General features: G+C 32.3%; 6 protein-coding genes across 6 annotated transcripts; 3 read left to right on the top strand and 3 right to left on the bottom strand. All coding sequences in view use genetic code 12, as the record gives it.

Annotated features, from left to right (window-relative positions):
• Positions 1-274: 274 nt before the first annotated feature.
• Positions 275-1,111, bottom strand: YML6 (mitochondrial 54S ribosomal protein uL4m; the record flags this gene model as incomplete). Its single annotated transcript, XM_715220.1, has 1 exon — positions 275-1,111. The coding sequence occupies one exon, from the start codon at positions 1,109-1,111 to the stop codon at positions 275-277; it is 837 nt and encodes a 278-aa protein (XP_720313.1).
• Positions 1,112-1,414: 303 nt separating this feature from the next.
• CAALFM_C700940WA (serine-type carboxypeptidase) lies at positions 1,415-3,523 on the bottom strand (the record flags this gene model as incomplete). Its single annotated transcript, XM_715221.1, has 1 exon — positions 1,415-3,523. One exon carries the CDS (start codon positions 3,521-3,523, stop codon positions 1,415-1,417), a length of 2,109 nt encoding a protein of 702 aa, XP_720314.1.
• Positions 3,524-4,201: 678 nt separating this feature from the next.
• On the bottom strand, positions 4,202-6,904 carry GPH1 (glycogen phosphorylase; the record flags this gene model as incomplete). Its single annotated transcript, XM_715222.1, has 1 exon — positions 4,202-6,904. The coding sequence occupies one exon, from the start codon at positions 6,902-6,904 to the stop codon at positions 4,202-4,204; it is 2,703 nt and encodes a 900-aa protein (XP_720315.1).
• Positions 6,905-9,501: 2,597 nt separating this feature from the next.
• Positions 9,502-10,530, top strand: CAALFM_C700920CA (uncharacterized protein; the record flags this gene model as incomplete). The annotated part of the gene is made up of 1 exon (XM_715223.1): positions 9,502-10,530. One exon carries the CDS (start codon positions 9,502-9,504, stop codon positions 10,528-10,530), a length of 1,029 nt encoding a protein of 342 aa, XP_720316.1.
• A 197-nt stretch (positions 10,531-10,727) lies between these two features.
• On the top strand, positions 10,728-11,909 carry CAALFM_C700910CA (uncharacterized protein; the record flags this gene model as incomplete). Its single annotated transcript, XM_715224.1, has 1 exon — positions 10,728-11,909. The coding sequence occupies one exon, from the start codon at positions 10,728-10,730 to the stop codon at positions 11,907-11,909; it is 1,182 nt and encodes a 393-aa protein (XP_720317.1).
• A 1,262-nt stretch (positions 11,910-13,171) lies between these two features.
• MCM1 (transcription factor) lies at positions 13,172-13,960 on the top strand (the record flags this gene model as incomplete). The annotated part of the gene is made up of 1 exon (XM_715226.1): positions 13,172-13,960. The coding sequence occupies one exon, from the start codon at positions 13,172-13,174 to the stop codon at positions 13,958-13,960; it is 789 nt and encodes a 262-aa protein (XP_720319.1).
• Positions 13,961-15,544: the final 1,584 nt, after the last annotated feature.

Raw genomic sequence — 15,544 nt, 5'->3', positions numbered from 1 at the left:
GCATACATTATTTCTATCGCCCATAAAAAAAAATTCTGGTGCCTGTATATAGAAAGCCCTAAAAGCCCTAATTACTTACACGTGACACGGGTTTTGGTTGTAAATCAAATTTCAGTTTATAACATTCTCCAATACTCAAACCAGTTTTTGCTGTAACAGCATCATAATTCTGTTCTATTTAGGGAATACATTCATTAAAAAATCTATATACATGTATTAACAAATTATATAATGACATAAAACATTTTACATCTGCTAGTTCTTAAACTTAAACTTAAACAGTATGTTTAGTGATGAACCATTGTAAAGCAGAAGATTCAATGAATACTCTATGAGCTCTTAATATATCTCTAACTTCAACATCTTCCTTTGTCAATACTTTGCCTTTTAATTTCTGTAAATATTTTGGTTTTTCCTTTTTATTTAATGAATTAAATTCTTTTTCATTAATGTAGAATTTTTTAATACTTTCCATTAAATTATCTCTTGGTTCATTAGTTATAAATAATAAATTCAATTTATTCAAATTATGCACTGAAACAAACAGTTGAGTTATAATATCATATCCATATTGGAAATCTAATTCATTTTCAACAACATTTAAATTTCCTTGTTTATAATGCATAGTAAAAGCATTTTGAATACCACGAGAATATATTTTACTAGGTAAATCAGTACTCCAATCATGAGGTCCCTTTATAGCATGAGCTTTAATTTCATTATCCATATGTGGAGAATTGGCATCACCTAAACGAGCACGACCTGAACCTTTTTGAGGACGTAATTTACGATTAGAATAAGGTGAATCCGATTTTAAAATTGCATAATTTGATCCTACTCGGGCCTTATCGGCTTCATATGTAACACAACTCCATAATATATCTCTACGAATAGGTTTTTCGGTGTTGAAAAATGTCGTTGGTAATGGAATAAATGTTTTTGGTTCTAAACTTGGGAATTCACGTAATTGAGCTAATGTATAAGATGGTGGTTTTGCAAAATTCAAGGAAGCTGTGGTGGTAGTGCTGGTGGTACTAGCGGTGGTGGTCGTGGCAGCAGCACTTGAAATTGGTGACTTGGTAGCTAGACTACGTATGGATTGTTTGAACATGATTATGAGCTATGGTTGAACACCCCTCGATTTCTTAGAGTATCCTTTAAATAGATCGTTTGTTGATGGGATATTTTTCATTTTTTTTCCTATTCGTTACAAGTTGGTTTGGGCTGTTTTGTCTTTTTTCGCACGACCCGAAGACAGAATAATTGCCAAAGGTTAAACACAACCGACATAGAGGGGGGGGGAGATAAAGTCACAATCTAGATTATTGTAGGTTGTATAGACAAAAAATAAAAATCAAACTATTATTCGTTATATAAATCTACAAGATCTCTAATCTCCACTGTACCGAAAAATCTAATTCATTGGTTTTTGTTTTTGATTATGAGTAGCAGCACCTGAATGTGCCTGTCCTTGTTCCTCGTCATCATCGCTGCCAATTATAAACTCATCGACATTAGGATCACTTAGACCTTCACCCAACTCAATATCATCTATGTATTCATTACCATTTCCTCTTTGAACAGGAGCATATCTACCTCTTGTATCTTTCGATCCAGTGATTTTACCAATTGCTTTAGCAATGATCCCTTGGTTGGGTTCTTGAGTTCTTTCATCATCTTCAAATTGATTTAATTGATCTGCCCATTGGACATTCTTTTTCTTACCAGCTGATGAGCGAGTGACATTGCTGGTATTATTCGTAGGTTTTTTAATTATTGACGATGGTCTTGATTTATAGGATGCATAAAGCACATAAACCCCCCAGAATATCACAAGAATTACTGCTAATTGAATTAATCTTGTGAATTTACTACTGGTGGAATCGGAATCAGCCGATGCTGTACTGCTTGATAAGGAAGACTCAACTGATGATGATGACGCAGTAGATGACGATATCATTGGGTCTATAGTCTGTGAAGGACTATCACCAGGAACTTTGTCCAGTCCAGCATTCTCTTCTCCATCGGCGGACGCATCACTTTCCTTTCTCGATCCTAATGGGTACGTCACAAATGATTTTTTGCCATCAACATCCTTTTCATCATATTTACCCGTTATTAAATCAATCAACGCTCTTGATACATCGGGTAAATCATATGGTACCATATGTGATGAGTTATAAATGTTAATGAATGAAATATTTCTTTCCCATATGATATAACCAACTTCTTTATTGTCATAAATCCAACTTATTTGGTTATCTTTATTAGTAAATCCCGTTTCACCATTCCATTGTAATTTCTGGAGATATGACAAAACACCTTGAGAATTACAAATAATATCATTGGCACCATTGAATAACATCACCGGGATTTCTTTGGCTAATTCAGGTAAAAGATGTACTGCAGGAATAGAATGTCTTGCTTGAAATGTACGACCAACTCTGCCATTACATTCATTCCATTTTTTCAAATTGATTAAATTCAATTGATGCATAACTTTTTCTTGTCTTAAAAATGGTCCCACATTCACCAATTCATAAGGCCAGTTCATACCACATGAAGGATAAGAATCACGTAAAGTGTAATCATACATGTTAACACATCTTTGGTCCTTTTCACTAGCCGTATCTTGAGTGTACTCCAATAAATCAGTTAAAATGGCTTCACAAGTAGAAGAGCTGACCTCATAATAATGAACTACACCATCATCAAAAGTAGAGTCTATTTTATTAACGATTTTTTGACATTGTTCATGTTTAGCTAATAATGTTGCCCACTTTGGATGATGCACATCAATCAACCCATGGTCTTTGAAAAATGGCAAATATGATAAACTTTGTTCATTAGGAGAAACCCAACCATTCCCAATTAAGACTCCACGCAAATCATATTTATGTTCACCATCAACCAACTTTTTATTTCTTTGTAATATAGCATCGGCAATATAAGGAATATACTGACCAGCATAACTTTCACCAGCAAAATAAATCTCATAGCCTATTTCTTCAGGAAATAATTCATAATATTTTTCCATAAATTTTAAAAAATACTCAGCCACTTGATCTAAATCAGTGATATAAGTATCAGAATAACTGAATCCAGTACCAGCAGGTTGATCAACATATATAATATCCCCCATCTTATGCCATGATCCATTATTGCTAATGACTTGTTGTTGGGAGTTTATTCTGAAAGGTCCAGTTTCTAATAATGCACCATCCATAGACGAACAACCAGGCCCACCATTAAGCCAAAATATAGTTCTATTAGTAACCGTTTCTGGATTCAGATCACTGAATTTCCAGAAAAAATAATGAGTATCAGTTTCAGGATATATTTCTAGTTGTCCAGCAAACATCAAAGGTATGGAATTATCTGGAGTTATATTCTCATGTAATCCAGGTAAATCAGAAACTAAATATTTCTTAGCTGAGTTAGGATCTGACCCTTCTTTTGTAGGTAAAGCCAGCACCAATAAGGTGTGAATAAATACAATCAATGTTGATAATATTAATTTCATAATTGATTTGTGTTTGATTGATTAAAGATAGATGTGTGTTGTTTAGGTAAGGTATCAAGGGTTGTAAAGATATGAAGGATGGGTAAATAAAACAAAAAAAGATACAAAGAAAAATGAGTATCTAGGTATATAAAGTTTTATCCAAATATACTAATGAGTAAAAATATATACCATAGATATTATCAAAACCAAGGGTATTTGTATATGATAGGAGATAAAACAAATGAAATGATGGTGATTTATAGTTTATTAGTTTGAATTGATATGAAGTACTCTTTTTTTCTTTCTCTGGGATCCCAAGCCGAACCAAAAAAAAAAACCCTCGCTCGTTGTCTTACTTTCTCTTTCTCTCCCTTCATTGCCGAGCAAGTCAAAATTCCGCTTTCAGTATAAACAAAAAAATTTCTTTTTTTTTTTCTATTTTTCCCGCGAGTTTTGTTTATCTCCATCCGAACTTGATTCGAATATCCGTTTAACAACTAACAGTTGACCAACCGACAACAACAACAACTTTTATTACAAACTAAATAGAAATGAAAACTTGTTAATTTAAGTGAAAAACAAAAACAAAATTCAAATATAGAAACTATGTAATCTATATATATAAAAAAAATAGCTAAGAATTAAAAGTGGTAAAACACAACAACAAAAGATCTTTCAAAAAAATTTCAAGGACCACTAAACATTGGATGGTTCAACATTCCAAATGTTTTCAGCATATTCGTCAATACATCTGTCACTTGAGAAGAAACCCATATTAGCAACACTCAAAACAGATTTTTTGACCCATTCATTCATATGACTCTTATCATGTTCATCACCTCCATGATGTCCATATACTTTTTCCAATTTCTTATGGGCTTCCAAAAACAAATCAAAATCATCAGTAACCAAATAGTAGTCACCATGATCTCTGATACTTTCAATCAATGGTTTGAATTCTTCAGGTGAACCAAAGTCTCCTGATTCAATGGCATGGAACACTTTTTGTAAACTTTCTGGGACTTTAACTCCTTCATAAACATGTCTGTGTCTTATTTCTTCGACTGATTCAGCCAAGTTACCAAACAAAAAGATGTTTTCTTCACCAATTTCTCTAGTGATTTCAACATTGGCACCATCAACAGTACCAATAATCAACCCACCATTCAAGGCAAATTTCATATTCGAAGTACCAGAGGCTTCAGTACCAGCAGTAGAGATATGGTTGGATAAATCAGAACCTGGACAAATGATTTCTGCTTTAGAAACATTGTAATCAGGAATAAAGACAACTTTCAACAAATTGCCAATTTCTGGATCATTATTAATAACATCACCAACTTTATTGATCAAATGAATAATGGTCTTGGCCATGTAATAACCTGGAGCAGCTTTACCACCGAAAATTGATGCCTTAGGAATGTGATGTTTGGTCTTGATTTCTTCAATACTGACTCCCTTGCTCAACAATTCCTTAATATGCAAATATCTATAAATAACAGCAAAAATGTTCAATTGCTGTCTCTTGTATTCATGGATTCTTTTAACTTGAACATCAAACAAAACTGTTGGATCAACATCAACATCAGTTGTTTCCTTAATCAAAGTAGCTAAACGACGTTTATTATCAAACTTAATCGCATCCCATCTTTTCAAAAATTCATAATCGTCAACAAAAGCCTCTAATTTCTTCAATTTACCCAAGTTGGTCAAGTAATCATAATTTGGATCTTCTAATTTTTCAGCAATCAAAGCTGCCAATTTAGGATTAGCTTGTCTCAACCAACGTCTTGGTGTAATACCATTGGTGACATTAGTGAACTTATCTGGACCGAAAACTTTAACAAAATCTTTGAAAATTGTTGTTTTGATCAACTCAGAATGCAATTCAGCAACACCATTAACTTTGTGAGAACCAACAATAGCCAAATAAGCCATTCTGACCGATTTTGGACTCTCTTCAATGATAGAAACTCTTCTTAATAAATCACGATCATTTGGATACCTGTGTTCCACATTCTTCAAAAAGAAATAATTGATATCATAAATGATTTCCAAATGTCTTGGTAATAATCTACCAACTAAATCAACTGGCCATTTTTCCAAGGCTTCAGCCATGACAGTGTGGTTGGTATAAGCAAAAACTTTGGTGACAATGGACCAAGCTTCATCCCAATCTAAACCTTCCAAATCAACGAGGATTCTTTGCAATTCAACCACGGCCAAAGTTGGATGAGTATCATTCAATTGAATGGCAACTTGATCAGGGAATTTCTGCCAATTGGATTTATGGTTCTTTTTAAATCTTCTAACAATATCATGCAAGGAAGCAGCAACCCAGAAATATTGTTGTTTCAATCTCAATTCCTTACCTTTTTCAAAATTGTCATTTGGATACAACACTGAAGTGATTGATTCAGCTCTTTGTTGAGCAGCAACTGATTGTTGGTAATCACCGGCATTGAACTTGCTGAAATCAAATTCAGTAGTTGGTTTAGCATTCCATAAACGCAAGTTATTGGTGTTGGTAGTGTTAAACCCAGGAATTGGGAAATCGGCAGCGACTGCTAAAACACGTTCACCTCCATTCCAATTCTTTTTAACCTTCCCGGTGTTTGGATCGTGTTCTTCGTAAACGTAACCGTAAAAGTCAACTGGGATTTGAATTTCATTTCTATCAATAACCCAAGGATTGGAATAATTCAACCAATAGTCTGGTGTTTCAATTTGGTAACCATCAATGATTTTTTGTTTGAAAATACCATATTGGTAATTCAACCCGTAACCCCAACCACTATAGTTTTTAGAAGACAATGAATCAACAAAACAAGCTGCCAATCTACCTAACCCACCGTTACCCAAGGCTGCATCAGGTTCTTGATCTAAAACATCTTCCAAATTAAATCCTAAATCAGATAATGATTTCTGGGTGTTTTGCTCAGAGTTCAAATTGATCAAGGCATTGTCCATAGCTCTACCCATAAGGAATTCCAATGAAAGATAATAAACACGTTTACCATCTTGAATGGTTTGTCTTTGTTGGGTATTAGCCCAATCAATGACTAAAGCATCTCTGATAGTGTTTGATGCAGCTTGATAAGCAGCCAAATTGTCACAATTGTACATGGATCTACCTAAAGATGTTTCAACATGTTTAACAAATTCTTCTTCAAAACGGTCTGGATCATCAACGACTGATTTAACATTATCTTCGTCTTCTGGACCATTTCTTTTATGAGAATCCAATATTTTCAATTGAGAATACTTGTACCAAATATGTTTAGCTGATTCCGGGATTGCTGCATCCAAGGCAATAATTTGATTTGGTGTGAACCCAGTGTTGGTTCTCTTCAATTTTGGATGTGGTAAAGTTGATGGGGTAAGATAATCCATTGGCATGATCACAACACTATCAATTAATTAATTAGATCTATAACTGTATAAAAACGTTACCTGAAAATAATAACTGTAAATAAAAATTTCTAAGGAAAATGCTTGATAGGGAAGAAGAAAGTCACAATTCAATTCAATTCAAATTCAAATTCAAAGCAAGAAAAAAGTAACCTCAAAAAAATAAAAATTCCAAAAAGAAAACGGTGACTCGGGGGTAGTTTGAATTTTATTGTGGGTAATAGTACTATGCAATATCAAGACGTGACTGATAAACGAAAAAAAAAAGCAAGGTAAAGTAAAGCAAATAGTCTCTATTCAAGTTATCACTTGTAACGTTGCTTTAAAAATAATATTATAGATTCTAATGACTCTTTTTTTTGTAAACAAACTGTGGAAAAGAAACAACAGTGTTTAAGGATAATTGATAAGAAAAGAAAGAAAGTAAGTAAGAAAGAAAAGAATTGAATTTTTGGAAAAGAAAAAGAATCAGTTGATAATTGGTTTGTATTTATATACTAATTAATTAATTGCTAAGTTTTTAAGGAGAGAGAGCGAACAGGGGAATAGCAATAGTTATTAGTTAGGTGGAAAGTAAACCCGGAAATGTTGAACTTGCTTGGTATAGAAGAAATTAGGGGGGCAATGTACGTCTGCATATCTCGAGAGAGAGAAAGAGCCGACTACTACTTTAATCGTAGCACAGACTCACCACACAACAAAAAAAAAAATTGAATTATAATTTTGTGTATTCATTTTTACCCTCCCAATTCTCTCCTTTCTTGCCTTTTCGTTCAATTATCTCCCCCCAACAAAACTATACACTAAAATTAATGTTTCTAAATTTATTCAATTAATTACTACTCCGGCCGATTCAATTGCTTCTTCTGTTGGCTTTCTACGACACAAAACCTCAAACTAGAACAAACTAAGTTTAAGTCTTCCATTTCTCTCTCCCCACTAACCTTCCTTCCTTCCTTCACCCCCCTTTTTCTCTAAAGAATGTTAGTTTTATTTACATGAATTTTCAATGCTTCTTCTTTTTTTTTTCACCCAAGAATGTAATTGATGCAATAGAACTAACAACAAGCATATGGTTATGTTATTGTGGTATTTCTTTGAGAATTTTTAAACAAAGTTATTCTGAAGAGAGTTTTTTTTTTGTATGTAGAAAGAGCAAAAAACAAAATGAAAAGGTTTTTCGATGCCGGAGTTTCCATAAATTCCTATTCCATTGCTAATTCTCGTTCCCGAAATCTACATTTCAAGTGTGAAATACTCACACCTAATAGATATAGTCAATGATGTATTATATACTTGTAGAATGTTAGTATTGATATTATTATTCTATATTCCTATAATATGAGGCTTTCGAAAAGGGAAACACCAACACCAAATAAAAAGAAAAACAACGTGGTTTTTTTTTTCTTGTCACCAGTTTCTTTTTTTTTCCATACTAAATGGCATTACGATCTTTAAGATTTGAAAATTCTTGGTACAATTTTTCGTTAATGGTTTCCTAGCTTATCGTTCTCTTTCAGATTCTCATACCATTTCCATTCAAAACTATGCAAGTATTTTACTGAGACGATGCTAGAACAACAACAAGTGGCAAATAAAGGTACAGCAAAATGTAAAGAATATTGGCATTGTTTCTTGCCGTCAAGTGTTCTACATTAATAGAATCCTAATTGTTGTGATTCTGGAAGCAGATATATATTTGAACCAGCACCTTCTATATATCAATCAAGACAATCGGTAGTTTAAAATTACCCTTATTGTTGTTGTGTTTGAAAACACGTGAGAATGGCTCCTGTATGCTCGCCCTGGCCGCCTTCCCCACCTTATAATTGTAACTCTTTTTTTGTGCGTCGTGATAATCCTTCTGCTTTCTCGTCCCAATAACCTTTTTCTTTATCTGCATTTCTTTACCTATGACCATCTCCTTATGACCAACCTTCCTTCATTACAAAATACCAACTCAAATCAAATTTGTATCGTATTGCAATTACTTGCCTAATTCTTAATGTTATTTTTGGGGTCTGAAATTCCGCCTTTTTTCATCAAACTTGCATATTTCTCTATATCCAGCCCCCCTGAAACATTGTCTCACTTTCTTTTTCTTTACCAACAGCTGATGACATTTATTATCGGATTAGTGAGGCTAGTTGATATGGCAACTGTTCGTAAAAGCGTCAATGTTTATTTTTGGATGAAGAGGAATTTTGTTGAATTACAAAGTGTGGAAGATTTTTGATGAGAATTGGACAAACATTTGAAATAAAAAAATGTCAGCAGCCAATATTGCAAAGTAACATGTTAAATAAAATCAATTTGCCTAAAAAATGACTTTCATGACGAAGTAAATACATTACAATGCCCCAGAGAACAGAACCCGTTATAGACTCATAGAACCTCTTTTACAAAACTTTTGCAGTCAATCTAAGATTATGCTCATATAAACATCATTTCCTGCATATGGGCAAACTTATGTTAAGCCATAGAATAAAACAGAAAAAAGTGAAATAAAAAAATGAAAACACACCTTTACTATTCTAACCACTTAGAGAATCAACAACATTTTCAATAGCATACAATAAATCAAAATGTCATTAACAGTACGACAACCTACTGAAGAAAGTTATTGGAATTTTAAAGTGAACTCGCAAAACAATGCTATATCAACAATGTCCATAATATCACAAACGGATTCATTAGTTGTCACCAATGTCAACGATGACAAACTTTATAGTATGGATATTAATGATCAATTTAGAGTTGATAGAACCATTGTCACTGGTGTTGAAATACCTGATGTCAGCGTAGTAGATACATTTGAATTCAATTGTATTGTAGCTGCCAAAGATGTTGTATCATTAATCGATTTAGAAATTGGTGAAAAAAATTATGAATTTTATAATACCCCGAAAAGAGAAGAACGTGATATGGTTAGAAATGCCATTATTGATTGTAAATTTATTAATAATCAATTAATGGCTACTTGTGGGAGAAATTCTCGATTGAATTTATTTGATATAAGACTTAATAATAACAATGGACCTGTTAGTGATATTGCCTTTGTTAATTATGTAGTTGGTGGTGACCAGAATTGTATTGGATATAATGGAGATTATATTAGTGTTGGTAATTCATTAGGACAAATATATTCATTAGATTTAAGAAATCTGCGAATTATTGAAGATAAAGTTTCAAATTCTTCAATTATATCTATGCAACAATCAAAAGATTCATGTATTTTCATTGATCAAATTGGTGATTTGAAAATGTATAATATCACCAATGGTAATTATTTACTACTGCAAAATGTTTCTGGTGGGGAACAATTGACTAAAAGAGGTAATATTGAATATATTAAGGATCATAATAAGATTATTACTCGTTCAAATACTAATGACAGACAAGTACAAATATTGTCTATTGGAGTTAATAATGATACTAATAAAAGTGGTAATGATTTACCTTATTATTGTGAACAAACTACCAAAACAATCGAAGTTGATAAATCAATTAATGAAAAATCTGCTATTAATTATACAAAATATAATAGTTATTCCAATAGATTGATAGCTAGTGATGACAAAGGTACAATTCATGTTTGGAATAATGCATTTTAATGATTAAAAAAGGGGCTACTCTGAGTGTATAAGAGATACAACAATAATATATAGGTGAAACACGTAAACACGTAAGCAGGTAAACAATTAATGAAGACTGAAAAATCTCATAGAGGAAAAAAAAAAAGTCAGTCAACAAACCTAAACTATTTTTTTTTTTTCACAACAATATAATCCTATTACCACTGTATCTATCAATGTCGGAATACCAACCAACATCTATTGTGCTTGCAAAAGTCAAAGGTTATCCAGCATGGCCAGCAATGGTATTAGATGAAAGTTTATTACCTGAACATATTTCCAATAAAAAACCAAAATCGAAAACCAATCCTCCAACATCAATTTCATCTCCCACTCCACAATCTCCATCGAAAAAGAAACCTTCAATAATTGTTCCAGTAAGATTTTTCAGTGACGATACTTATATATGGATAAACACTAATGATTTGAAACCATTAACTAAACAAATGATTCAAGATTATTTTTCAACATCAAGTAAAAAAAGAAAAATAGATAATTTATTACAAACAGCATATGAATTGGCTAATGATCCACCAGAAATGGGATTATTTATTGAATATGGATCTAAAGGAGCACCACCAACACCACCACCAATGGAAGAGGAGGATGAAACTAAGCCTAAATCTCCCGTAAAGAAGAAGGTGAAAAAAGCAGTAAAGCCAAAACAAAAGCAACCACTGGCATCACAACAACAACAAAAACAAAAGCTACCTGTAATCAAACCTAAAACAGAACCCAAAGCAAAATCAAAAGAAGTAAAAGAACCAGTGATTGAAATTGATCCAGATTGGGGATTAGAAGAATTCAATCAATATGATAAACAATTGGGAAATTTTATATTTGATTCTGAACAAGAACAAATTAAAAAATTTGATAAATTACAATCTTCACTTAATTTAACCAATGAAAAAACAATTGATCAATTTAAATTGATTGAAAATAATTTAGTTAAATATTTATTAGACTTTGATTCTTCCACTTCTTCTTCTTCAGATTCTTCTTCATTATCAACCAATGAAATTATAAAATCATTAAATGATTTAACTAATATTATTCATAAATTACCGAAAAATATCCTTGCCAAAAGTAAATTATTAAGAGTATTGATATTATCAATTAGGAAACCAAATGATGAATTGAAAAATATTAAACCAACAATGCAAAAAATATTACATGGATTATCGATTGACGTTAGAGAAAATACTGAAGAAGAAATCAAAAAGAGTAATAATGTCGATTCAAGTAATAATAACAATACAGAAAGTACTGTTTCCCAAACACCAGAAATTGAACAACAAGTTGAAAATAGTGTGGTGAAAAATGGTGGTGGTCATGACGATCCAATTGTAATAGATTAGTAATAGTTGTAATGATAGTTGGTAGGTAGGTTGGACAATAAATTTTGTATTATATAGAATAACACTTTGTTGTAGAGTCTAGAACAATTTTCTAGTGGTGTGGTTTAACACACTCAGGTGATTTCTACCCTCCCCCAAAATCAATTCTTTCCTCCTCCACGCAATGAAACAATTGAATAATTCCACACAAGCAGAACAAAAAAAAATTAGGAACAAGACAGAGGCGTGGGGCGTGGGCCGTGGGTAACAAGGAGGAAGGAGGTAAGTGGAACTAACCAGGAATGATCTAAAGCACGACCTACAGTTATGAATCCCGGTGTATCCATTAGAATAATATAGGAAACAGCCAACTGCATAGTAATATTTGTCAAACTGGAAGTATCCCATACTGACAACTGTATAAACAAGAATAAACTAATCGTAGTAGTGGGAATTATTTTAAAATTTGCTTATCAAAAAAATTACTTAAAACAATCATGGTTGTACACGTGACAACATCCAAACATCAATAGAAAAAAGGTGCAATTCCACTCCTCCTCTCCTCTCTCCTTGTTCACTGTCTACCAAAAATGGTAAATGAAAGGGGCGTTGATGATTTTTTCCTTTTCCAATCTTTTATTCAAACTCAAAAAACAACAACAACCAAAAAAATTTTATTTTTCTTCCCTTTTTTTCCTCTCTTACTTTATACTTAATTTGTCTAAATTGGGTAACAAGACAATTAAATTAACAGATTAATTTATCAAATATCAGTTACTACTACTACTACCACTACTAATACTATCATTCATTTTTAATTTGTATTTTTATATTGATTCAAATCAATCCAAATAACTATACAAAGCAAATAAACAATTGTTCATAGATAATAGGACAAAACAGAGAAATTTTTTTGTTTTTATTTTTAAAACCTTTGTTTCATATTTCCACCTTTTTTTTTCTTACTCCAGAGTTGTATGTATAAGTATGGAAGGAATATATTTCATGAATATCTGAATTAGGAAAACTAATGGAAATTGGGAAAACCAAAAGAATTAAAAATTAAAAACAACATGGAATTGGTGTTGGATGTATAACAACTGAACTGGTTCATAATTGGATTTTTTCGATTACTGATATTCATGGTAATAAAAAAAAGAATAATACCACCACATTAAAAAGTTAATACCTGTGAGTGGGTATTTGACTTTGTGTGTGCGTGTGTTTTATTTGTTCAAAATTACTAACAAAATTTAGATTTCTATATTCTTTTTAAATCAATCATGGCTATTAAAGAAGAAACAAATGAATTTAGTCAAGGTAATGAGGGGAATTCCCATTCAACCAATAACAACAATAACAGCAACAACAGCAACAGCAACAACAATGCTGATGTTTCTGCACCAGTAGATGATGACGATGATGACGATGGTACTTCTCAAGGTAAAACTCAAAAGGAAAGAAGAAAAATTGAGATCAAATTCATTCAAGAAAAATCAAGACGTCATATTACTTTTTCGAAAAGAAAAGCTGGGATTATGAAGAAAGCTTATGAATTATCAGTATTGACAGGTACTCAAGTGTTATTATTAGTTGTTTCAGAAACTGGTTTGGTTTATACTTTTACCACTCCTAAATTACAACCTTTGGTCACTAAATCTGAAGGGAAGAATTTGATTCAAGCATGTTTGAATGCTCCTGAAGAAGGATTGGGTGATGATCAAGAGAATCAAAGTGATGGAAATACAGGAGATTCACCTGATCAAAGCCCTGCTCCAGCAACCAATCCAAATGTCATGGGTGCTGCAGGTCATGCTCATCACATTCAACAACAACAACAGCAACAACAACAAGCTCAACAGCAAGCTCAGCAACAAATGGCACCAATGCCTTCTCATGGTTTACCTACACATTATTCCAATCCTCAAGGAGCTGGTAATCCTGGTGTACCTCCTCAACAACAAGGTCAACATCAACCTGGTATTCCATTACAAGGTGGTTATAGTGATCAATACCTGTATTTTGGTAATATTCAAAATAACAACATACCTAATCAACAGCAATATCAATGAGTGTTTATGTGAATGTGCGAGTTTAATCATATACTAAAAGAAGAGATTTTATTTTATTTTTTTCTTTTTCTCGTTGCCAATGGTTTTTCATTTCCTCCCCCCGCTCCCCTCCCATCTACAAAGAAAGTGTTTGGCCAGAGGTCAGGGGATTTAGGTGAATAATTAAATGTATTGTATCGATTATTTGTTATTGTCTTTATTATTATTATTATTATTAGTTCGTCGTTAGGGGTGTTGTTATTATTAGATGTTATTTAGTTTGTATTATGTAAAGTTGTCTTTTTTTTAAGTTTCTTTTTTTGTTGAATATATCAAGAAATCAGAAGAATAAGAAGCAGAATAAAAAAAAATAAATAAATGAATAAAATTAGTGCTATTAAAAATAATTTATCAATAGTTGCAAATACTTCTATCAACTAACTTCTTGGATCTTGGCTTAGATTGAAAAATGTATTGTTTCTTTCCCATTTGTTCTTTTTTTTTTGCCGTTAACTTCTTTTGCATTTCCTAACAATTCCCAATTGGGTTATGGGTTCATTGTTGTTGGTGTTTTTTTTTTTTGCAACTCAATTACCAAAAAGAGGTTGGGTTGGGTTGGGGGGATTTGATTGAAGTTTTTTTGATGAATTTTGATCGTCTAAAAAATCAACGCAAAACAATAACAAAGAACTACAAGAACAAAGAGCTTAGAAAAAACCAAAATGTTGAAACAATTTATAGAAGTGTAATTATTCTATAGAGAGGGTTTTGAAAGAAAAGGAGGACAGAATGTATTTTTTATTACGGGATATTCTTGAGCAATCAGTTGCATGAACGACCAGCAAGAATATACGGCAATTGAGTAGCTCAATGGACGAGTTTTTACTCTGTCTATTTGTTTTATTGAATATTGGTTAGCATTACAAGCTTTGGAGAATTGTTGGCTCGTCTCAGTCAATAACCAAAATTGTCAAAAACGTTTCAGGTTTGAGTTACTCGCGATAAGTGATACTCAAAACCAACAATAACAAACTGTAAGAGGTGATATTATTGCCATTATTCATTCCCTATGGACCAACCAAATTCAAAAATTATTCTTATTCTACTAGAAAGCTGAACCTGACTATTAGGTTACAAGGAAAGAATAAGGAGAATATAGAGAATAACAAAAATTGGCAACTAATATCACAGTATAATAAGCCAGAGAAAAGTCATTTTCTTATTTATTCTTATTTATAGAGTTTTAGACTTTACTCAATCAAGAGAGTGGCTATGTATTAATCTATTTATATTATGACAACTTTGTGAAATTCTCAGAAAATGATGTTCATTGATCCTGGAAACGTATCTGAAGCATTAGTTAGCCCAAATCCTGAATTATCTAATTGATGAAAGCCTTATCTCTCTAGATGTAGCTGGCATGACAACAAACAAACTACTTGGTACATGAATTGTATGCTTTACAAGCCGTGCGTTCTTCAATTATTTACACCAAGAAGTTTAGCAACTATATTAGAATTTTTAGATGGAATAGAATAAAAAGTGACCCTGTTTAGCAGAGAATCGTCTAAAAGTTAAAAATCTACAAACTTGACTAGCCAGCCC

Source organism: Candida albicans, chromosome 7, assembly GCF_000182965.3.
Source record: "Candida albicans SC5314 chromosome 7, complete sequence".
NCBI lineage: Eukaryota > Fungi > Ascomycota > Pichiomycetes > Serinales > Debaryomycetaceae > Candida > Candida albicans.
This window is presented reverse-complemented; position numbering and strand designations above follow the sequence as displayed.